General features: G+C 42.9%; 1 protein-coding gene across 4 annotated transcripts in view; it reads left to right on the plus strand.

The window, feature by feature from the left end:
* The window catches only part of LOC126048821 (ephrin type-B receptor 5), a 78,596-nt gene that overhangs the window by 29,303 nt on the left and 23,744 nt on the right, over positions 1–25,549 (plus strand). For all 4 annotated transcript variants that reach the window (XM_049824262.1, XM_049824260.1, XM_049824259.1 and 1 more), the window contains exons 3-6: positions 2,316–2,380; positions 6,906–7,602; positions 21,459–21,614; positions 23,785–24,123. In XM_049824262.1, the coding sequence (XP_049680219.1) occupies positions 2,316–2,380; positions 6,906–7,602; positions 21,459–21,614; positions 23,785–24,123 (1,257 nt within the window). The remainder of the gene's footprint in view (positions 1–2,315; positions 2,381–6,905; positions 7,603–21,458; positions 21,615–23,784; positions 24,124–25,549) is intronic.

Here is a 25,549-nt window from a genome sequence, read left to right on the forward strand (position 1 = left end):
CATCCAGCCAATCCCTTATCCACCGACTGGTCCATCTGTCAAATCCATGTCTCTCCAATTTAGAGACAAGGATGTCATGTGGGACAGTGTCAAACGCTTTGCACAAGTCCAGGGAGATGACGTCAGTTGCTCTTCCCTTATCCACCAACACTGTAACCCCATCACGGAAGGCCACTAAATTTGTCAGGCACGATTTGCCCTTAGCGAAGCCATGTTGGCTGTCACCAGTCACCTCCTCATTTTCCATGTGCTTTAGCATAATTTCCAGGAGGATCTGCTCCGTGATCTTGCCGGGCACAGAGGTAAGACTGACTGGCCTATAGTTGCCCGGGTCTTCCATTTTTCCCTTCCTTTCTCACTTTTTATCTGGCTTTCCATGCCCTGATTAACTTTTCTCTATTTTATTTTCTCCTAGAGTTTCCATGGGGTAGATGCATTATACTTTGGTAAATGGAAGACTCAGACCTGATTAGAAAAAAAGTTCTTTCTTTGTTGAAAAATTACCTTGTATATTATTCCAGCATATCAAAGCCATGTTTGGGAACCCAGTGGCTAAGTACTGACATGGCAGCATGCAACCTCTATGCCAGACTGTGCAACTGAGACAGTAATGTGCATGGGGGAATGCCAAGTCCCTCTGCTGCCAGGACAGCCCAGGGGAATACTATGCCTCAAGGAAGCATAGGCTTTTCACAGATGTTTTGCCACTCAGAGGAGCCATCTGAGCTGAGCTATCCTTGAGTACCAAGCTGCTCAGCATTTCCTGAGGTCTGTTAGGTAGTTTTAGTGGGGTTGTGCTTAAGCTGTAACCAGTAGCTCTTTCCAGTTCTGGCAAGCCAACCCAGGTATTTTGCCCTGCTTTGAAGCAAAGAACTGTATCGGCTCCTCAGGAAGGTCTAAGAAACATATAATCTCCTGTAGGAATATGGAGTACATCAGTTTGGGGACATCGATGAAGTCTGAGGTCTGGATAAACTTACACACTTGAACATGTCTGCTTTAGGATGAGTCTAGTCTTTCCTTTCTGCTGATTAATGTAGAGTGAATCCCCAGGAGCACTGTTAGGGATAGTGAAGTCAGCAATCTGTAATTTGGAAATAGAAACTTTTGAGGATCTCTCCTGCATAAAACATGGGACAATCATATCATTAAACCTTTGCAAGGGAATAATGAGTTCTGTTTGTAAATAAGCTGGATGTTGCTGTTGGGTTTTGGGGTTTTTTTCTGTTTGTTTTTTTTTAAACAAAGTAACAAATGAAAATTAAAATAAAGAAACAAAAGAGTCTGACTTCTCAGAATTTAAGAAAAAGCAGTTGATTCATACAGTATGTATCAACACACATAAATACCTATTTGAAGGAATCTTTTTCTTCCCCTGTGTCCTCATTATAAATGTGCACAGAAAAGCACAGGTGCGTGCATACCAATAAGTTTCAGGATGGTCTGAGACCTTCTGGAGAATACTATGTGTATAGCTTGCACTGTCACAATCTCTTCTGTATTTCTTTGTACCTGAACAGAGAAAAACATCTCTAACAGCAGTCAAGTCTAGTACCTGTCTCCAGTGGTAGATTCAGTAACAATGGAAATGCAGACTAGTTGTGGGAATAAACTAGGCCTGTGAAGTTCTGCATGTACCCTACTCCTGAGCAGTATAATGCAAGAGACTATTTAATACTAATTTTCTGATAAAACTGGGACTTGTACACAGGCTTGCAGCCTAATGTCCAGCTCCAGAACACAGTGAATCCATTACAGGATCAATAGGGTCATCATCCTAAACTCCCACAGAAATTTGATTCCAGAGCTGCAAACAAAAGTGTCTTGGCCTTGTGTCCACATTTACAACTGCAAATAAAATAGGCAACCATGGTCCTGAGGAGACTGGCATGCATTCATATAACTCATCTCTCTGTCCCACGCCCACCCTTTTTCTTTCCAAAAAGAGGGTGGCCTCATCTGTACTGCTCGTTATAACAACTCTGCTCCATGCTGTCAGTGTGCTTACACTTTGCCTGGGAAAGCTTTCTTCTGGCCAGAATATTGCCAAGCAACTTGCTAACCGTGAGGTAGCATGATTATGTGCCCAGTGCCTCTACCCCTGTCTTGGCCCTGCTTAATTTACTAGTATGGACATAACCTGTCATATTTAATCTCAAAACATGAATGTATAATCTGGGTGTGTAGAAGCCCTCTACAAGACATGTTTGGGGGATTTTTTTCAGAGACAATCTTGTGAGGGACAGATAAGATTTTAGCCTGACTTGGAAAAGCACAAAATACTTCTTTTATTTCATTTTTTAAAACATAAACAGAAATACTTCTGGATACAACTGGAGAGACTTCAGAGATTGGCTGGACCACCCACCCTTCTGATGGGGTAAGCATTTCCCTTGTCCTCTTCTTGACTGCACCTCTTCTGGAAAGGCATGCATGCATCTGATGAAGAAAGGGAAACTGGAACCAATGTGACTTGTTTTATGGATTTTGTACATATGAACAATTTGAACACAGTATGTTGTGCAAAGCCAGATTGTTAAGAGAGGAGGATACTGGGTGGGATACTATTGCCTCCTCCTTGCCCTCTTCCTTCCACCCTCCTTCAGAAATACTCATGAGGTTTCCAGCCATCCCTCCACACAGAGCGAATAGAATAGAATAGAATAGAATAGAATAGAATAGAAGAATAGAATATTTCAGTTGGAAGGGACCTACAATGATCATCTAATCCAACTGCCTGACCAATTCAGGGCTGACCAAGTTAAAGCATGTTATTAAGGTCATTGTCCAAATGTCTCTCCAACACTGACAGGCTTGGGGCATCAACCACATCTCTAGGAAGCCTGTTCAAGTGTATGACCACCCTCTCAGGAAGGAAATGTTTCCTAATGTCCATTCTAAACCTCCCCTGGTGCAGCTTTGACCCGTTCCCAGGCATCCTATCACTGGGTAGCAGGGAGAAGAGATCAGCACCTCCCTTTCCCATTCCCCTCCTCAGGAAGCTGTCGAGAGCAATGAGGTCGCCCCTCAGCCTCCTCTTCTCCAAACTAGACAAGCCCAAAGTCCTCATCTGCTCTTCAGGGGACATGCCTTCCAGCCCTGTCACCAGCTTTGTGGCCTTCCTCTGGACACACTCAAGGACCTTCACATCGTTCTTAAACTGTGGGGCCCAGAACGGCACACAGCGCTCAAGGTGAGGCTGTACCAACGCCGAATACAGCGGGATCATCCCCTCTCTTGACTGGCCGGTTATGCCGTGTTTGATGCCCCCCAGGATGGGGTTTGCCCTCTTGGCTGCCAGGGCACACACTGCTGACTCCTGTTGAGCCTCCTGTCAACCAGCACCCCCAGAACCCTTTCTGCAGGGCTGCTCTCCAGCCACCCCTCTGCCAGTTTATACTTGTGCCTGGTGTTACTGCATCCCGGGTGCAGAATCCAGCACTTCAACTATTAAATTTTGTGCCATTGATGATTGCCCAGCTCTCCGATCTATCTAGATCCCTCTGCAAGGCCTCTTGTCCCTCGAGAGAGTCAACAGCACCTCCCCGTTTGGTATCATCAGCAAACTTGCTAACGGTGCATTCAACTCCTGCATCCAGATCATTGATAAAAATAGTGAACAGAACTGGCAGCAGAATTGAGCCCTGAAGAACACTGCTGGTGACCAGGTGCCAGCCAGATGTAGCCCCATTCACTAGAACCCTTTGAGCCCCGCTTCACCCAGTGCACCGTGTACCTGCTCATCTCACAGCTGGACAACTTTTCCAGAAAGATACCATGGGGAACAGTATTGAAAGCCTTACTAAAATACAGAAAAATTACATCTACTGCCTTCCCTTCATCCACTAGGTGGGCAGCGTTATAGTGGAAGGATATCAAATTAGTTAGACAGGACTTTCCATTTGTGAACCCATGTTGACTGTGCCTGGTGATTGCATTGTTCTTTAAATGCCTTTTGATAGTACCCAGTATAATCTTCTCCATAATTTTTCCAGGTACTCAGGTTAGACTAACAGGTCTGTAGTTCCCTGGGTCTTCCCTCACACCCTTTTTGTAAACTGGAATAACACTGGCTAGCTTCCAGTCAGAAGGGACCTCCCTGGACTCCCGAGACCTTTGGTAGATGATTGAGAGGGGTCCTGCTATAACATCTGCTAGCTCCTTTGGTACTCTGGGATGAATCCTGTCAGGTCCCATGAATGTGTGAACATTCATCTGATACAGCTGGTCCCTTACAATTTCACAATCCATAAATGGAAAGCCACTGTTCCCGCATTTGTGGTCCTCTGATTCAGGGGACTGGGCAGTCCAAGGTCTATCAGTGTTATTGAAGACCGAGGCAAAAAAAGCACTGAATGGCTCTGCTTTTTCTTCATCCCTATTAGTCAGGCGACCATCTTGAGCAAGTATCTGTCCAATGTTTTCTTTAAACCTCCTCTTGCTAAGTACTTAAAAAAGCCTGTCTTGCTGTCTGACACAACACTGGCCAGTTTCAACTCTAATTGAGCTTTGGCCTTTCCTGTCTTTCCCTGCATATACGAACCACAGCTCTGTAATCTTCCTGCAACACCTGACCTCACTTCCAGATATCATACAATTTCTTTTTCCTCTTGAACTCCATGAGGAGTTTCCTGTTCAGCTAAGATGGTCTTCTTCCCTGCTTGCTTGACTTACAACACAGTGGAATTGCCTGCTCCTTTGCTTCTAAAAGGTGGTTCTTAGACTGACCAGCACTCATGGACTCCTAAGCCCTCAAAAGCAAATTCCCAGGGGACGCTGCTAAGTAGCTCCCTGAATAGCTTAAAGTTTGCTCTCTTGAAATCCAGAGCAGAAACTCTGCTGTCCTTTTTTCTCATTACACTGAAAACTTCATAAACTCAACCATTCATGATCACTTGTGGCCAAGACAGCCACTTACCATCACATCTCCCACGAGTCCTTCTCTATTCAAAAATAGCAAATCTAGGAGGGCCTCTTTTGTAGTTGGCTCACCGAGTAGTTGTGACAAGAAGTTTTCTTCCCCAAACTTCAGGAATTTCCCAGACTTGCTCATCACAGCAGCATGGTATTCCCAGTTGATATCTGGGAGGTTGACATCTCTCATAAGGGCAAGGGCTAAAGATCCAGAGATTTCTCCTGATTGCCTATAGAATAACTCATCACTGCTAACCTCCTGGCTGGGCGATCAGTAGTAGACACCTGCTACAATATCTCCTCTGTGTTCCACCACCCTAATCGTCACCCAGAGCCCCTCAACCACGTCATCACTAACTATAAGGGCTGTACAATCAAACCTCTCCCTCACGTACAGTGCAGCTCCTCTACTTCCCCTGCCCTGCCTGTCTCTCCTGAACAGCCTGTAGCCCTCTATCCCAGCACTCACTTGTGGAACTCATTCCTCCAGCTCCCACTAATACCAATAATATCATAGCTCTGGGAACTGACCAATGCTTCCAGTTCATCCAGTTTGTTTCTCATACTGTGTGCGTTGGTGTACAAGCATTTCAGATATGCTTCTGAGCCCTCCATGCTCCCAGGAGCAGCATAAACATTCTCACTAGCATTGCCACCCTCAGGCAATGCCATGCGAACGCTTGGTTTACCTTCAGCTCTCCTGTTGGTATCCCGTTCCCCCATCAGTTCTAGATTAAAGCCCTCAATCAGTCCTTCCAGCTTACAAGCAAAGACGCATTTCCCCCATTGGGACAGGTGGGTCCCATCAGGCCCCAGAATACCTTGTGCCTCAAAGACACTTCCATGGTTATAAAACCAAAAGTTTTGGCAGAGGCACCAGTCCTGAAGCCAGGTATTGATATCTTGGGATCACCTGTTTCTTCCAAAGTCTCTCCCCATTACTGGGAGGATTGAGGAAAACACTGCCTGTGCTCCTGAGTTTTTTAGCATTCTTTCCAGGACCCTGAAATCTATTTTGATCAATCTTAGACCTTTTGTTGCAACATCATTAGTACCCACATGAAAGAGCAGGAGTGGATAATAGTCTGAAGGCTGTACTAAGCTCTTCTATCGCCTGGTGACATCGCTAATCCATGCCCCAGGGAGGCAGCAAACTTCCCTGAAAAGACAGTCCAGTCTGCAAATGGGTACTTCTGTTTCACCCAGGAGGGGGTCACTGATGACCATAATTTGCCATTGTTTCTTCTTGGCTCTGGTCTTAATGCAAAGGAATTGTTGCAAGGAATTGGTCAATGTGACCTTGGCGAGAGTGTTTGCACAGTTTCCTTCTATTTCATTATGCATTTTGTGTATCATACCCAGCGCCTCATACCTATTCTGTAAAGCTAGTTGAGAGGGTAAAGGGGGGGGTTCTCTTACAGCTTTGTGTACTAACCTGCTTCCACCCCTCTCTGACTCTCCCTTGTGCCTTCCTCCTGGCACAAAACAGATCCTGGACCTGCCCCCATAGTGCCATGCTGAGTTGGCTTGTGTGCATTGGAAGTGGCAGAGCACAGCTCCAACTGTGATAAAGTTGGGTAGAAGGGACTTCTGCTTTAATGTTTTCTCCAGAGAACAGTGTCTTGTTTCTCTGTCTCATTTGTTCGTGTTGTGTGTCTTGTCTCTGGAGATGAGAGATAGGAGAGAAGAAAGTGTGACACCGATTTTAAGATTCTCAACGCCACGTGACAGGTTTGCATGAATTATGTTTTCTATCACAACAGTTCTTACTTGCAAGCTTTAACAGCTCTTCTTTACAGGGTCATACTTTGTTCTGTCTAGAGTGCTGGGCTGCACGTGCCATCAGCAGGTTCAAGCCTTGTCATAGACATGGCAAGGAGAAGGGAGGGGAAGAAGAAGGCCTGTCTTGTATTTTGGTGCAGTTGGAACACTGAATCCGTATGTTTTTTTACTATTTCTTCTTCCTTTTCTCTCCCATATATCCATTATAGTGGGATGAGGTAAGTGTCCTGGATGACAAGAAGCACCTGATCCGGACCTTTGAAGTCTGTAATGTGGCTGAACCAGGTCAGAATAACTGGTTGCGTACCCACTTCATAGAGCGACGCGGAGCCCACCGAGTCCATGTCCGCCTCCGTTTCTCAGTGAGAGACTGTGCCAGCATGCGCACTGTAGCCTCTTCTTGCAAGGAGACTTTCACACTCTACTACCACCAGTCGGAGGCTGACATAGCCTCTCAGGAACTGCCAGAGTGGCGTGAGGGCCCCTGGACCAAAGTGGATACTATTGCAGCTGATGAAAGCTTTTCCCAGGTGGACAGCACTGGGAAGGTGGTAAAGATGAATGTTAAAGTACGTAGCTTTGGGCCACTCACCAAGCATGGCTTCTACCTGGCCTTCCAGGACTCAGGAGCCTGCATGTCCCTGGTGGCAGTCCAAGTCTTCTTCTACAAGTGCCCAGCTGTGGTGAAAGGATTTGCCTCCTTCCCTGAAACTTTTGCTGGAGGGGAAAGGACCTCACTGGTGGAGTCACCAGGGACGTGTGTACCAAATGCTGAAGAGACTAGCACAACTGGGTCTTCAGGTGTTCGGCTGCACTGCAATGGAGAAGGGGAGTGGATGGTGGCCATTGGACGATGCACCTGCAAGGCTGGCTACCAGCCTGTTGATGATGAACGAGCCTGCCAAGGTGAGAGACCCTTTTTCCCCACCCCTTAGGCAGCCACTTCTTTGTTGGTTCTCTGTATTTGTAGTGTTTGGTATTTACCAAAAGTTCACAGAGCGAGGAGATTAAATAATTTGTCACAGAGCGCACTTACTGGCAGCCTCTTCTGACACTTTTGGCACCTAAGACTGGAGTTGGAGTGACCACTTCTTGGTGCTAAGAACATGGTTGGAAACTCCACTCAGGCCTTAGTTCAAGCTGCTGTCAGAGACAGCCTGTTAAGCTACATATACAGAATTAGCAAGAGTTGTATCTAGCCAGATCTAACAGAGTTCCACTTCTTCACCAAGAGGCAACAGCATTAGAGGAAAGATGCCACATGGAGCTAATACACTCTACCATCCTCACTAGTTTGTGCCCTTTTGCTAGTGCTGTTGGAACTAGTGATAAAATAAAGGGGAAATGGCAGCACCCTGGTCATGGGACAGGGAACACGTAGCAGGGATCTATGAACCTGGCTCGGTAAGAAAAAATGGTCATAATGGTATTATCATTACTTCTAATGTGCTTACTGCCCTGGGGCCCATGGTATTTTGTGTGAAATGCTTGTAGGAGGAAGTAGAATAAATTACGTATCGCCCAGTAATGGTATTGGGCCAAAATCTGGCCAAGCCTGAACACCCAGTCTAATGTCATGACTGTCTTCCTATGTCAAGCTTAAGACAGTCCATTAGACCAAACTGCTTATGTTGTTTGTATAATGTTGTGTATAATGTTATTCTGGTGCTTCCTTGGTTTTAACACGCATCTACTTAAGATCTCTTAGCAATGTAAAATGTTGCTGCACCACAGTTAGTACTCTAAAAAATAAATGTAATGTGGAACCCAGTTTTGGCTGCAGGCATAATTTTAAAGTTGGATTGTAATTTATTCAAATAAGAATTCAACTGGGACATTGAGAGTACAAATCTTCTAGTTAGCACCAAGTGTAAATGCAGTCGATAGTTAATGGTTGTCAATATGTTATCTTAAATTCCTGTTTCATTAAGTGATTGGGGTTGTGTAAAATAACTTTAGTAAAATACAGCTCATTGTGCTGGAGACATATAAAGCAATTAAAATTGGTAAGTGCTTTTTATTTGTGTAAGCTTTGAGAATGATTAAAATGTGTGTGCCTTTTTATTCTGCTCATCCTGAAAAAAAAGTAACTACATTCATATAGTGCTGCTTCTGAGACAGGAAGCTCAGGCGGACATAGAGCAGCTCTGTATGGCACTAGCTTTGTTGTCTGCATCAGCAGCGTGACTAGTTCACAATCCAGGTGAACTGCCAGTCAATAAAGTAGTAGTCTTAAGCACTCAAAAAATATGGAAATTAGGCTTGGCAAATAAAAATAGGGATTTTTTTTTTTAAATCTATCTTCCCTTTTTTGTAGTGTTCAATGAAAGCTGATACTCCCTTGCAGCCCCATTATCACAGAAGCTGGAGATAGATGAAAATGGTAAATATTTTAAGGAATAACTGAAAAGACAGTCTATCAAACTACAAAACACTGTTCCCATCATTTACTTCCTGAGATTCCATGAGCAGCTTAGAGCAGCCAAAGACAACCAGATAATGAACCTTAATGTTAGAAGGTATTTTTTCGCTTCATGTTTCTTGTAAACTCCTCTGGCTTGATCACCATTCCTGATCTCTTCTGCTAACAATGTGTTGCCGTCCTGTCTGAATGGAGCCACGTTCAGCTAGTGTAGTTGTCCCCTTGTCCCCTTGCTTGGTGTTTCTTTGCATGGACTCCTTTCCAGGACTTCTCCTCTGTATGTTCTCTCTTCCTAAAAGCAGAAGTACACTGTGATACAGGGTTGCTACAGTGTCCTATATGAAACACAGAACAAAAGCAATATCCCAAGGGCAGATTTCTGTTGATCCTGCAGAGCTCTTCTTAATAAGACTGAAGAATGAACCAAGGATAGGAAGGAGAAGCAAGTTTCCTTCTTATACTTTAGTAGAAGAGTGTGTGGGCATTGCCTTCCCCCTCACCATATGGAAGCCTGTAGAGTCCTTCCTGGACCAGCTGTTACCTCTTTATTTAGAACAAAGAATCTGACAAGAGCCATTCTGAGCAGACAGATAGAAAGCCCTTTTTTTTTTCTGTCCCCTACCATGAGTTAAGATACTTTCTTTCATTAGTTTCATAAGACTGCCTGCTGTTTCTTACTATACGGCCAATTTCTCCAGCTAAATAGAAGAGTGAAACAACATCCTTTGGTAAGCCCTCTTAAGTGATATGGGATGTGGTGTCATGTGGGATTCACTTTTGACTTTATCCAAGTAGACTTTTTCTCATGCTGAACAGTCAGAAAGGAGAATGGCAGTTTACAGAGGAAAAAGGAAGGTTGGGACCTTAGCTCCTTTCCTTTCTGTAGTTGTATACCCACAGGGTGCCTTGCCTTGCAATTTGTTAAGTGTTTTTCCACATAGAAGGCCAGAAATGGAAAGTTCTGGGTGATCAGGCCATCCTAGGCTACTGGTTCCCTAAATTCTGGACTGATTGGCTGTTCTCCCAAGTCTTCCCTCAGATCAACAGATTCATTACTGAAAACAGTTGTTCCCAGATTCCATCCCCACAATATTTCGTAAAATATATTTTACAATATAATGTGTTTCTTGGGATTCACTGCCCACTGCTTATCATCGCCTTTTAGCTAGAAGTCACATGGGATTTAAGTTGCCAGATGCTTTTGAAAATAGAATTCATGATTGAGATATTTTAAAAAATATTTTTTAAATGACAATGTGGAGAAAAAAGAGAAGAGAAATGACTGCTAGATAAAGTGCTGACTTCCAAAGGAAGAAGTAAGGTGAGCTCTTAGCTTGAAAAATCACTGAAATAGAACTATTAATTTAATAATATGGAATTTATCTTTTTTTGTCTTTCAAGTTCAAATACAAATTAATTCCAAGTCAGTTCTGCCAGTCAAGTTCCATGTCTGTTTTTCTACTCAGTCCCATAGCAGTATGCAGTATGATGTTTGTCCTACATCACTGAAAACGTGCCATTACTATATCAGTATACCCCTAATCTGCAGTTACCTTCCAACTACCCACCTGCTGTTTCTGTAGCTCAGAGAACTGACTCTTCTCCCTTTATCCAGCTTTGATGTCTGAGGGAGAGAAGATCATGGGACTATAGGAGAAAAACATAGATGGAACCATATTTAGAAAGGGATAGAGTGGAGGGAGCTATTTCAGTCATGAGACTGGGGGCAGGTCTTTGCATCCTTGTTGAAGTCCCCTTGTTGGACTTGGGCTGCTGATCCCCTTGTTGGATATCATTGTGTATTGGATTTACGTGGCAAGGTTCTGGTAGTGGTGGGGGCTGATGGGGTGGCCTCTGCGGCAAGGGGGCAGGGGCTGTCCCATACCAGACATAGCTTTTTCCAGACAGCTCTGCAATGGACCCACCACAGGACAAGAGCTGAGCCCATTAGCCATGTGTGTGACACCTCTGTACAAACTTACTTAAGAAGGAGCAGAAAACATCAGCCAGGGAGGGGAGGAAGGAACAAAAACAGTGAGAAACAGCAGAGGGAACACCAAGATCAGAGAAGGAGGAGGTGAGGTACTCCAGGCACTGGAGCAGATACTCTCTGTAGCTTGTGGAAGAGCTCATTGTGAGAGCAGATATCCACACTGCAGCCTGTGAAGGATCCCATGCCGGAGCAGATGGGTATTTGCTGAAGGGACTGTGGCTCATGGAGAGCCCACACTGGGGCAGGGGAAAAGTGTGAGGGGGAAGAAGTGACAGAGAGAAATTGTATACCGCATATCCTACCCTGTGATGCTTGGGTGGAGTAGGAGAGTTTGGCGTGAAAAGAGTTTAAGTTGAGCTTGGGAGAGGGAGGAGGAAAAGTGTTGGTTTAATGTTTGTTTTTGTTTTCTCATTACCCAAGTCCATTTTAATCAGCAATAAATTAAATTAATTTTCCCCAAGCCAAGTCTGTTTTGCCTGTGATAGTAATTAGTGAACAATCTTCCTGGCTTTATCGCTACCCACAAACTTTCTTACCCTGTTTTCTCGCTACGTCTTGCTGAGGAGGGGGAGTGAGAGAGTGGCTGGGTGGACATTTGGCTGTTTACCAAGGTTAACCCACCACATGGCTTCTTCTGTCATCTTGCCCTGGATGTTTCTGAGAGTATTAAGGAAAGGTCTGCCTGTCTTCTGTAGTACCTATAACTGGCTCTTCTTCTGTAGGATGCAAGGGTATATGAAGAAGTCATATGGAGAAGAGGATTCCATAAAATTGCCCATGTCCTGTGGCCATATGTAGTCCCTTCTGATTGCAAAGGAATCATATCTGTGTTACTGATAACTACAGGAGCTAGTAACTGTGCACACAGCTGTTTGAGGGTTCACTTGGGAAGAATATTGCATGATTATTTTTCTATTATTAAAAGATGTTCTTCCTCACCAGCCTGGATAAACATTTTTCAGTGTATGAGGCTAAGGAAATGTTAAGATTTATGTTAAAGCATAACCTTCAGTAGTCTACTAAAAATATGCATATCCTATTAGCAAAAAAATCCCCCCACAATAAGCTCTTCTCAAATTTTAATCACTTACATGATGCTTCCTTTAAAACCATAGAATAATCTACATTGCAGGGACCTGTGGAACTCATCTGTGCCAACCCCATGCTTTGAGCAGGACCAAATTGGGTTAGGTCACTCAAGGCCTATCCCAGTGTAGTTTTCAGTATTCCTAAAGATGAAGATTCCACAATGTCCCTGGGCAACTGTTCCAATGTATGACAACACCCATGGTGAAATTTCTTTTTCCTATATAGGAGACTGTAATAAGATGTAATAAGAGATTATTACAACTTGTGTCCATTGTCTCATGTTCTACCACTCTGTGCCTACACCTTCTTTATATCCTCCCATTAAGTGGCTGATGCCACCCATAAGTTGCCCCCCCCCAAGCCTTCTCTTTACAATTAACAAACCCAGTGTCTTAGCCTCTCCTGAGTAAGAGCTTCAACTTCGAGGTAAACTCACAGTTGATAATAATGTTCGGTGTCTTGTGCTAGACTACCTTTTTTTTTTTTTCCTTACGTATTTCTCCTTTCATCAGCTTCTCCAGCCTTATTCTGCTACATGCACATACATTTTGGTGCTTTTCAAGCAGTTTGCTGCTTTTCCTAAATCCAGTGGTTGCTCTCTACTCATATTCCATCCTTCTGTTTCCTCTCTTATTTTGCCTTTTTTTCTTCACACAGCCCATTCCCTGGCAGTCCTCCCAATATATTACTAGCTAGTAATTGCTTCAGCTCCACCTCTTTTACCTAAAAATCCCTTACTCAACTGATCTCCTATCAACAGTTCAGCGGGAAACAATACTTAGTCACTTCATTTATTTTATTTCAGTTGATTTGATGGTCTCCTTCTCCATTTAAAAAAACACAAATCCACACTCTTCTCTCCTTATGTTTCTTTTATTTTCCGCTATCTCTTCCCCAGCTAAACAGTTGTAGAAACTATGAAACTCTAAATCAACCTAGGGCCCTATCGCTTCACCATGCCTTCTAACTCTGGCTGATCCCACCTTATTCAGAACAAGATGCAAGATACACAGTTACAGTCACTGTCTAATAGCCTGCCCCAGTGGGAAATTACTTCCTATCACCATAAGCTACCCGGAGGCTTATTTCTGGCGACAAAAAAAAGCAGTGATTTTCTAAAATTACTTAGATTTTTCTTTTTTAGTATGTCTTCTGCATGTTGATTATGCCATCTTTCTTGCATTATAAGAGAGTAATGTCTAAATCGTATTCTACAATATTATCAATTATTGAATCCTTTCCATCATCCTTCCCTCTGTAACTGCCAAACTCCATCCCTCTTCCCAGCTGATTCAGTTCAGGGCTTATTCTAACAGTGACTCCCATTGTCTCGTTAAAGCAAGTGGCATGGCCCGTACCAGTTATCTTCTCATTTAAACTCCATGCAGATTCTGCTTTGCCTAGAGTCATTATCATTTGAGGCCCTCTGTAGCTCTGCACATCCCATTTTCCCCAGGCCTCAAATTCAGCTATGTCCATTCATCCCTCCCAGTTTGACTCCAGTGCCAGCTTTGACACTCTGTTCATTTTCAATACTCTCACATCTAGCATTCATTCTTGCTGCCCCACACTACACCTGGGAGCAGAGCTCCCATATAAGAAACAGATCACTTGTCTCCACCAAGAAGAGAGCAATTTTGTGCTCTTCTTAATGTCTTCCTATGTCCAAGCTCAGTTCCAAATCAAAAGTCAGTGACAAAAGTCAGTGTCACCTGTATCACGTTCCCTAAAAATGCTTCTAGGGTACCTAAAGCTCTGTTGAAGTTTCTGACTGCCCTTCTTGGTCCCTCTCCCCTTGCTGTATTTTGTTTTACTCTTGGAATATTTCCTCTCTGCCCTTATTGTCCAATTGAGCTTTTCACTGCCTCTTTCTCTAACTATTTTTGTTCTTGGTCTGTCCCCTCCCCATTTTCAGTTTCTTCACCCCCCTTCCCCCCACACTCCATGATTCCAGCACTTTTCTCTGCTGATACTTGTTTTTGTTAGAAGTCTGTTAGAAGCTGCTCCTCTGGCCTCCCAGGTGAAACTTATCTCTATTGAGCAGTCAGGCAAATACAGGCAACACAGAGGCAAGCGTTGTTGGGGGGAGCTGAGGAAAATTGGGTCAGCGTCTCTGGGATGAGCTGTGCCGAGCTGAACTGTTGTGGCGTTCTGACACTGTGCCAAGATATGAAAAATGACTGAGACAAGCTGAGAGAAAAGCGCTTGCGCACTCCAAACTCTGCCTTCTCCTTTCATAGTAACCTTGCCTTGATGGGAAGTGGCAGCTTGCTCTGCCCCCTGAGGTGCTAGCTCTGCAACCCTCTGTCCTTGCATTGGATATTGTGAATCAATGAGAGCTAAATTGGTGTTTTCTTGGAAAGTGCTGGTGCCTGGGAGATGATCAAGTCGTACTGTCCCCAGTGACAAGGCCTGTGGCTTAACTGGTGTTGGTGTTTGTGTGAAGTTGTTCTGCAGGCACCCAGTGGAGGTGTTTCAGGAGAAGCTGCTCTTGGTCAGGCTTTCTCTGGGATGGTCCTGAGATGGTAATGTTTGCTAAAGCAAAACATGCTAGTCCTAGTGATGGTGGGCTTGCTTCAGCTTGGTTATTAGTTATGACTGTGTCCAGTGTGCATAGGAGTCATGCACAGAGATTGTAGGACCACATCAAGTGGACAGGGAAAGGGAATGTAAGGTACATGGAAACTGAAAAATCTCATGGTGTGAAAAAAGGGATCCTTCAGAAACAAATGAAAGATGGATTCTGTCTGTGTGTGGAAAGACAGCCCTAGGCTTACTGTAACTGCTGGAATAAAAGGAAGTGGCTTTTGCCTATTTAGATTGCTAGGGGATTTTTTTCCTCCCAACTTGACCTTTGATATACTATTTATAGAGTGATTGGACTGAGGCAATGCCAGGAAAAGCTCCATGTCATGGGAACAATTATTCTTGCCATCTGTGGGCTGAAGTCCTGAGTGCAGAGAGCTAGCATATCTTAGGCAATTTTGGAAAGGGATAAAGGTGCTTGTGAATGTAAGCTGCTCCCTAACTGGATGCAGCAGCAGGAGGTAGGGTTTAGGTGGAAGCAGAAGGTCTGTGATAACTGCAGTCCTGCCTGTGGAGGCCATTCTTTAGCTGCATGGTGGCCAGTAAATGTCTACTGTAGTCAATCCAGCCTTATTGGTCAAAATTGCAAATGTAAAATACAAGTAACTACAAATTTTAGGTTATAGTCTTTTTTTTTTGCAACGATCTTTTCATTAGGAAGGTGGGGGAGATGTGAATCATGTTTAATCACTGCAAATCCACTTTGCTTGCAGTATGCTGTATGATTTCATTTTACTGTTTTCCTTCTGGAAGTAGAAATACCTAGGGGCAGAATGAGTTTCCAAAGCATGATCCTTTCTCTATGTCTGCCATCTCTCCTGGAAATACCAGCATGAGATTATAGGTTTATGTAGTCATTAATTTTTTTCACTAGACAGTACAAAAATAATCACTGTGGAGAGATCTTTCCTCCTAATTTTCTCTGGATTCCACTCCATAGTTCCTCAGCTGCCATTTCTGTCATGTGAGTTGAACTGCGTAGGTGAGTCTCTTCCTTACCGCTTTCCTTTACACTTTTCCTGTCTCCTTTAAACTCTTTTCTCAGGTTCCTCCCTCAGAGGGAACCTGCCAATCCTATTCTCATTTCACTTCTGAAAATCTGAAATGAGATGTAGCCTAGTGTCAAGAATTTTCCATTCATTGTTCCATGTCTACCCACAATCATGTATGTGGTGAAAGATGTGGCAGTGGGGCAGCCAAGACCACAGGGATCTATCCACACATTTTAATTTGCATATGTTTGAGGGAAATCACAGAGTAGCTGAACTTGGAAGAGACCTCTCTGGAGGACATCTTCTCCAACCCACCCCTGCTCAAGCAGGGTCACCTGGAACAGGTTGCCCAGGACTACGTCCAGACCACTTTTGAATTTCTCCAAGGAGGGAGACTCCACAACCCCTCTGGGTAACCTTCTCCAGTGCTCCGTCACCCTCATGGTAAAAAGTGTTTCCTTGTGTTCAGAAGGAACCTCCTGTGTTTCAGTTTGTGCCGGTCACCTCTGGGCCTGTCACTGGGCAGCACTGAAAAGAGCCCGTGTCTGTCCTCTTTGCATCCTCCCTTCAAGTATTTGTGCACATTCATGAGATCCCTGGAAGCCTTCTCTTCTCCAGGCTGAGCAGTGCCGGCTCTCTCAGCCTCTCCTCCTGTGAGAGATGCTCCATTGCCTTAATCATCTTTGTGGCCATTTGCTGGATTCTCTCCAATATGTCCAGGTCTCTCATGTACTGGGGAGCCCAGAAACGGACACAGGACTCCACACATGGCCTCACCAGTGCTGAGTGGAGGGGAAGGATCACCCCCCTTGACCTGCTGGCAACACTCCTCCTCATTCAGCCCAGGATACCATTAGCCTTCTTTGCCACAAGGACACATTGCTGGCTCCTGTTCAACTTGGTGTCCACCAGGACACTTTCTGCCAAGCTGCTTGCCAGGTGGTCACCCCCAGCCTATACTGGTTCATGGGATTATTCCTGCCCAGGTGCAGGACTCTGCACTTCTCTTTGTTGAACTTCATGAGGGTCCAGTCAGCCCATTTCTGCAGCCTGTCCATCCCTCTGGATGGCAGCGCAGCCCACTCCTCCCAGTTTTGTATCATCTGCAAACTTGCTGAGGGTACGCTCTCCCCCATCAACCATGTCATTAGTGAAGGTGTTGAACAGTATTGGACCCAGTATTGACCCCTGGGGTACACCGCTAGGTGCTGGCCTCCATCTAGACTTCATTCCAGTGGTCACCACCCTCTGGGCTCAGTTGTTCAGGCATTTTTCAATTAACCTCACTGTCTGCTCACCCACCCCATACTTCATCAGGTTGTCTATGAGGATATTATGGGAGACAGTGCTCAAAGCCCATGCTGTGTTCTCCATGAGGACGTAGGCAGATAGGACATAGGAACAGTGGAAGACCCAGCACCTACTGGAATGCCATTTGGATGACAGAGGGAATGGTTGCCAGGGGCCTCTCAAATGTATGGGCAACTGAATTGTTCCACGGCTCATTAGGTTCCACTGATTGTATTGCCTGGGGATGGGATTCAGCTGCCTATCATGGGTATCTGTGCGGAATATGGACTGAGTGTCACATGCCAGAGATGTTCATGGTCTACTGAGAACGGCACTTGGCTGTGCTCTGCATAAGTGGGGATCACCATGTACCGTTATACTAGCCTGCTCTCTTGATTTTTTTCTTACAGGGAGCTGCCTTAACTCCCTTCTCTCTGTGATGTGGTTACTTAATATTTTAGGGTTATTTTTTTTCATAGAAAATTAATTAGCCACCGTAGTTGGTGGTTTTTATGTACTTGACTCACCTTGTAAAAATGATACACCTTAATGGAGCCTTTAACTCACTGTATGGACCCCTCTTTCATCTGATTCTTTGGGTCACTGAGGAGGAATATGATAGCCAAAATGGCAGAAATTCCACCTCTTCTCCAAAAAGGGAGGGAGCATGTGAGGACAGAGAAATATTACTGAAATTTGTTTTGTTGGTGAAACAGCTGCAGTGGAATGTTATTTGTCCAGTTTACTCAGGTGTAGTGTAGTGCTTATAAATGAGCCTATGTGGCTGCTTCACGTTCTGCTTGATGTTAAGTACAGGACAAGGGAGTGTTGGGTCTGGAGACACTGGGAAGCGGAGATGTGTTTACCTTGTCTGCTACTTTGCTCTCAGTGGCAACTGTATCACAAAATCACTTCAGAAACAGGCTACCTTCCTTCTTAAATGTGGTTAAGCTTTTTTTTTTGTCTGCTGCTTGTATTGGAAGTTTTTCTCAGAAGCCTGCTGCTTTAGTTAGTAGAAGCATTCTTCTTACTTAAACTTGTAATTTACTGTAAAGTCACTTGTTTTCATGCTGACATCACTCTTCAGCATAAACAAACAATTCTTCATTCACTGAGTTTAACTGGGATTACATTCAAGAACAGATGCTGCCTCAACGAGTAAGAGAGAGAATAGATAGCAAGAAACGACCTAAGTATGACAGCACGAAAAGCATAGCACACTGGGCAGTGCTAGGAGAGACAGCAGTAACCTGGCTTTGCATATGGTGCAAGTGTATAGTGGCAAGGACAGTGCATGGATGAAGAAATTAGATTTTGTGAGGCAAATACAAAAGAATAGCTGTAAGTATTTGGTCTCTAGTATTTGTTAAGAGTACCTTTTCCAAAGTGTTGTCTCTGTAGTATTGTACTGTATCTGTGGTATGAGTAGATAACATTGTAATCCATTAGGAGACACCATGTCCCTATACAAAGGTTTGTATTCTTGCTGGGTTGGTTGGTTGGTTGGTTTTTATAAGCAGGTGTTGAATGCTTTTGGTCAATTGGAGTGACTGTATAGTATTAATGAAATCTTGCATGGCCTTTTAAGCAATAGACTTGCTCTGCCTTATATAAACTGGCTTTCTTTACTGAGGTGGTAGTGATATTAGAATGTTCATTCCATTATGTAAAACCTACAACATCGCACTTTTGCTTAATACCTTTGTCTAGCTCATCAACAGTGTGCCATCACTGCAGACCTTGTCCCTGCATCCCCAGTCTCAACAGCATGTTGCCAGTAGACTTCATAGCACCATGTAAAAAATGTTTGTTTATTTTTAACACAACCATGTTTATTCTAAAATGGATTTTATTTACTAAATACCAGACAAATTCTTCTTAAATCACAGCTTTGTCTAGCTTTCCATATGATTTGCAATTGGGCTAGAGATTAATCTACCTGAATTCTCTTAGCACTACCCTTGTAGGGTAAGTATGTTTTTGCACTGCAGGGGTAAAGTCTGTATACTCTATAGATTTCCTTTTAGCATCACATAGACTGCAGGCATTATCATTACCTGTTTATTTTCACTATTGTGACTAGCAGCAAAGTCATTGTCGCACTTCATGTCAGCGTCTGTATAACTGAATGAAGAAAAAAGAACCATTCTCCAGGGTCTACCTTGACAAGTGGAATGAATGTGCCATTAGTTCTAAGCCTTGACAAAAGCTTGAGACGGGGTTCAATGCAAGAAAAACCAGATGAGATAAAATGGCTTGTAAGAAAATAAAGACATTCACATTCAGTTCAGCATTCTTAAATTTATTCTTAAATAGATAAAGGAAGATCCCTGAAAATGGTAAATTTTGGTTGAATGACTGTGCACTGAGGTGGATGAGAACTTCCCATTCATAATACTCATAGTTTCAGTACAGGTGTATTTGCCAAGAAATGTGAAAATTCTATTCTACATCTGTGGCTGTTAGCAGAGCCTTAAACTGAATGAAAGGGATACAATTCATAAAGTGGACAAAATTTTACTTACTTTTTTTCCGTAGGAACATAGGGACAGATCTTTCTATATGAGAATAATTTGATTTTTCTGCTGGATAAAGGCCTGAAGGCAAAGGCTGTTGCTCTTTCCTTACCATCATCCATCATATGCAAAATTACAATCTATTCTTCCCCATTCCTTTCCATATGGCAATGTATCACATACTGCATGTTGTCATTTTCTGAGTGCTGGGAAGAATCGGTGTTCTCCTATCTAATAGCTATCATTCAGGGTTACTGAAGTCCCTTTTATGGTCTGAACTGTTCCAGGACTTACCACTCTTATCACAGTACATGTGGAGGTTACTCTGCAGCCAAGAAGACTTCTGACAGAGAGGATGAAGTAATATAACAGGCATAAAGCTGATGAGACTCCACAGATGTTATTGGCTGTTATGTCTGGACTGCAGCTGTAACCTTTTCAGCTTTGTTAAGGTTTGCATACCTGCAGTCCCACAGTATACATCAAAAATTCTACAATGGGCTTTGAAAACCCAAAGCAAAGGCAATTGAACACATATGAGAAGAGGGTTAGATAAGCAAGCTGCTCTGTTCTTCAGAAGTTATTTGTTAAGAAAGTTGCATCAATGGCCACTCAGCACCCATGTGGTTTAGAAACATTTCCAAATAATTGTTATTGGAGGTGGAAGCCTGTAAGTACAGTAAGTAATAACCAGATGGGCTAATTCTGCAGCTTCTGGTGTAGCGTTCTGTTTCAGAACATTCATTAGATACTCTAATTTTGTATTAACACCTGTATACAATATTCTTCTCATACACATTTTTCTTTTTTTACATAAGTTTTTGCTACCCACAATCCTTTGGAATGTTCTGCTTATGGTAATCACTAGGGCAGTTCTTCACTTGAGTGTGTTCCTTGTGTCTTTCGACAGCAAATGCTCATCTGGGGTCTATCTGAAAGTTTCCCCTTCCCTGTAAATGTTCTTTATTGTGAAGTTAACTAACCAATGTCAGTCCACAAATGAACTTTCACCTGAGCTTGTTAGTCCATAAAATAAGAGCTGTATCTATTTATATAGAAAATCAGCTTTAGAAACTGACATAAAAATTGTAAAAGCTTTATCCTAGCACTTCAGTGTAAGATCCAAGCACCTTCTGTTATGTAATTCAGCATAGCATCTTTGCTAAACCTAGAATTTGCCATACTCCCATATTGTTAATAAATTATTATTTTTTTCATTTTCTTTCCCTGTAGAATGGATTTCCATTCTTGTTTCAGTTTTTTGCATAGGCATGTTCCTGTGCATTTGCAGATTAAATTTGACTAAATCAGGAGGCTTTTATCCATTATTGGGAAGTTTCCAGAACTACAGGGAAACAATAGGTCTGCCAATCTGAGCGCCTGCTCCTAATTTTGATGCTAAATCAACTATGGTAGCTTAAATTACTTTGAGCAATGAAACTGTTGAAGACGGCATAAAAAATCCATTTTGGTAGCTGTATTGGGTGGGGAGGAGGAGGTGTGGATGATACCTGTAACTGCTAAGGCTGTTTCCAGACAGATCACCTGGCTATGCTCTTTGGCTCCTCCAACACTAAAGCTCTTTGAGTGAGTAACGAGAAGACAATTATTTCAGATGGCCAGAGCTGTCTCTGGACTGGTTCTTTTTCATCTGCCAATGAATCAATTTAAGCACCTATTGTATAGAATAAACTGTTTTGAAATTGCAACTTCAACTATACATGCTCCATAAAGCAGCAAAACCACTAGTGGATACTATATGTAATAATTTCTCCCGCAGCAGCAGCCTGAGTTAAATGTAAATAAGACTGCGTTATTTCTGGAATCTGAATTAATGAGTTTCCTGCTTTTGCCTCTCATTTTCCTCCTCTTAGCCTGTCCCCTTGGTTTCTTTAAAGTATCTGTGGGAGATGACCCCTGCTATCTATGCCCTGCCCACAGCCACGCTCCACTGCCAGGTTCCAGTGAATGTGTGTGTCAGAACCGCTACTATCGATCTGCTTCGGACAATTCTGATGCTCCCTGCACTGGTAAGTATTTGGATGGAGTGTTTGAAAGCAAGAAGGGCAGCTAATGAGAGAGAATGTGCCTGAATGATTCAGGGGAGTTGCAATTCACCTCTTCTTATGACCTCTGAAATAACCCAAAACTTCCCTTTGCTCCTCCAGTTGACTACAGCGTATATCCACTCACTGAATGTAGATGAGAAGGCAGAAGTGTACCCACATGCTTTTTACAATGTTGATGCATTGGTGAAACTATGTTTTGAGAATACTGGGGTGTTGCAATACTAGCTGCTCAGAAATGAAAAATGTCAAATTTTAGATAACTCCTGCAACCTTAAATAAGTCCATTGCAAATATGCATAAGGTACAACTTTTAATAATAATTTACTAATTTCTCATGAAATGCTAAACTCATTTCGTACACAGGGTAAACATTGTTCATTGAAGGAGTTGACCAGTATTTTCTTCCCTTTATCACTGAAAGTGTGAAGACCATATTTACTGCACAGAATTAAAATTCTGCAAATTTTATTTATGGGAAAATAATTAATTTTTTCATTGGCTTCTCTATGGTTCTCATCAGTTTTGACTTTTCACAGTCATTGGCTATGAATATTAACAGGTCAAGAAAGAATAATTAGATGCAGAAAATGAAATAAAGTTATTGATTAGCACTCAAAAATATAGTTTAAATAATATATCAAACATCACCCTTAAACTTTGTGGAAGTGACAGGGAAAAAAATTAACTTTCTAAAGCATCTTGCAAACACTTTATGGCTCTGAAGTTAAACACTCAGAAATTAGGAAATGTGATTGTGGTTTTTTTCTGTAATCCTTTGCTTCCTATACTGCACAGAATCCATCTTCAGCAGCATCAAGCAATCTTTACCTCACAGGGATTATTTTTCCTGAGTAGTTATCTATCCTTTGCATTGACTGTGATAAGAATCCTCAGGGAAAACTAATATGTGATCATGCAATTAAATACTACACAATGCAAATGCCGAGTGGCCCAGTTAAGATCACAAAATAAAATTTAATTCTGACATTCCCTGATGTACAAATGCTTCATCTTGTCAGTAATACATTTTTTAAACAGTCTTCTGTGTGCAATTTTCCAGCATAATTTATTTTTTTTAACAATACTGGAAATGTGAGTCCCCAGGGAAATACAGCTATTGGAAATACTCAAATGGTCTAGCAATGAATAAGATTGCAGCCAGAGAGATCCCCCCAAAAGACTTCATCCACCTGTACTGATTGATGATGTCATCCTTTATACTACTGATCAGTGTCAGAGAAAAGGCTTTGCCCTTAGTTTTCATTGATATTTCTTCCCGATAGAATAATGATGAGAATGAAGGTTCTTGGATTTCATTATGGCCTTTAGAGGGAAATGTTCTGTAAATCATGTTTCCCTTGCCCCTCCCTGTTACTGAGCTCAGCCTTTCTGTCCCTGCCCTTCCAGTCTTGCTTTGTGCCCATGCCCAGCTTTAGCAGTGCAACACTGCTGCTTATTTTCACCTGTCTGAGCTTTTCATTTTCTGGCTCCAGTATCTTGTCCCATTCTCATACCCATGCCATCTTCTCATCCTCTGCATTTTCTTCCTTCTCTTCACTGTCTCTGTGCCAGTAGGGGAAGTGTTGGATGCACAGAACGGGCAGTTTATCAGCTGTCAGGTTACTCCTGATGCCATTCAGGAATCTGGCTGGCAACAGAAATAATCACAGGGAAAGTGATGTTCAGTTCCTGCAATAGATGGAACAGGCTAAGTGAAGTCTGAGAGAGTTCAGAGATATTGGGTGCCAAAGGAGAGAATTACAGGTCTCAGTAGAGACAAATCTTTACTAAGTTAGTGCAAAGTTTAAAATTTCAAAGGCTTGGAATTTCCCTAAACACTGGCTGTTCCTTTAGGGAAAAGTAAAAGTCGCACCCTTGAAACAAAGACCCTTCCTGTTAATTTTGTTTCTCTAAAATGTACTAGTACAGTTGCTCCTTTGTGTATGTAAGTATATATTTGATGTATCAAAAAATATATTTTTCTTAGCCTTGTTCAGAGAAACAACTAGAGAAGAGTAAGAATAAGAAGAAAAATCAACTTGTTCTCCTGTTCTTTTCCCCCTGCTTTGTCTTCTCCCCTCCTCCACCTCTTTCCCATTCTTTCATGGGATTTTGATCTTCTGTCTTCTAGGCATCCCATCTGCTCCCCGTGACCTTAGCTATGAAATCGTTGGCTCCAACGTGCTCCTGACCTGGCGCCTCCCCAAGGACCTAGGTGGCCGCAAGGATGTTTTCTTCAATGTCATCTGCAAAGTATGCCCAGCAGGGTCCTCAGGGCCATGCGTGCGCTGTGGGGACAGCGTGCAATTTGAACCACGCCAAGTGGGCCTGACAGAAAGTCGTGTGCAAGTCTCCAACCTCTTGGCCCGTGTGCAGTACACCTTTGAGATCCAGGCTGTCAATTTGGTGACTGAATTGAGTTCAGAAGCACCCCACTATGCCACCATCAATGTTAGCACCAGCCAGTCAGGTGAGGAGATCCCTGCGTATGAGTCCCAAAGTTTCCAGTTCTGTCTCTCATTTGATTTGCTTTTATCTTTTGAATCCTAGAGCTTTGTCTTCTTACTTGTGTGTTGTGCCCTTTTTCATCTTGCCCTGCTAGTTCCATGATTTCACTTCTGCCCTTCTCATTCCTGCTTTCTCTGAATGGGCTTTCCTTTCTTCCCTCTTGACAAAAAAAATGAGTTTAGCAGCTGATGTGGTTGTATATGGAGAAGAGTTGTTGGGGTGGACGCTGCCCCAGAGAAGAAGGCAATGGGAGATGTGGTTCTGTGGGTCAGACCAAGCATGTTGCTTCACTGTGCAAGACAGGGGACTCTGTCGGGGTTTGACAGGGATGTTGTGAGCGTCAGCTTGCCACAACAGGTCTTAGAGAGCATTTCTTCATTTCCTCTTCACCTTCTCTATTTCCTACTTTTCTCCATTTCATCTTCTTATACTTCAGTCAGTCTTTCTAGCATTTTTCACCTGTTCACTTTTCTTTTTTTGTCTATGTTTTGACATACTCTGTTTTTCCATCCTTTCTTGTTGCCATACACCACCTTCCGTTCTCCTCATTTCAGTTCATACTCTAGTGCACTTTAATAAGTGGTACTGAGTGTTTCATCAATTGTGTCCACCTTGGCCTTGCTGCATATCAAAGTAAGGAATTGGAAAATAGAGAGACAGATAGGTACTGTCTAATGATGAAGATACAGTTAAAGATACAGGTAGGCGCTGTATGACAAGAAAGAATGTATGCAATGATATTTACTCATCACCTAAATATATGTGACCCTGGGATGGGATGTGTTAATGCTGTGCACTCCTGTGGGTTATAAAAGGATATGAAAACTACAGTTTACTGAAACTGCTCTGGGTTCTTCTGCATGCCATGTATTTTCTTCTACCTTGTTCGTACCTTTTCAACTTTGCTGTTCTGATAAGTGATCTTGGAATATTATTCTCCTTTCAACAGGAAACAAAGATATTTTTTTTTTGGCTTGTTACATGGCAGAAATATTAAAATGTGGTGTTGTTGCAGAAACACTAGGCCAACAGCAATATGTTTCAAAAGTCAACTTTCTTTAATGATTTCAAAATGCAACAGTCAAATTAAACGGGAATGTTATGTGGTATTGAGATATAACAGCCAGATTGAACAGGAATATTAGGTGGTAAATGCTGCGACAAACACAACTTATTTACATGTTCAGGATGTCAGTTGGGAACTATCACTACATGAACTGTAACGAAATCTAAGCTTAGAATGATGACTCAAAATGCTTGTATCACCAATAAGGCGAGGCACTGAATCCCGGGAAGTTTACTTAGACGGTGTCCTGATCTAAGGGGAGAGTCTCTGACTGCAGATCCACTGCTCCGAGGAAGACTGGCTCAAAGGTCTCCTGGCAGGC

The sequence above is a fragment of the Accipiter gentilis genome, chromosome 21, assembly GCF_929443795.1.
Source record: "Accipiter gentilis chromosome 21, bAccGen1.1, whole genome shotgun sequence".
Lineage (NCBI taxonomy): Eukaryota > Metazoa > Chordata > Aves > Accipitriformes > Accipitridae > Astur > Astur gentilis.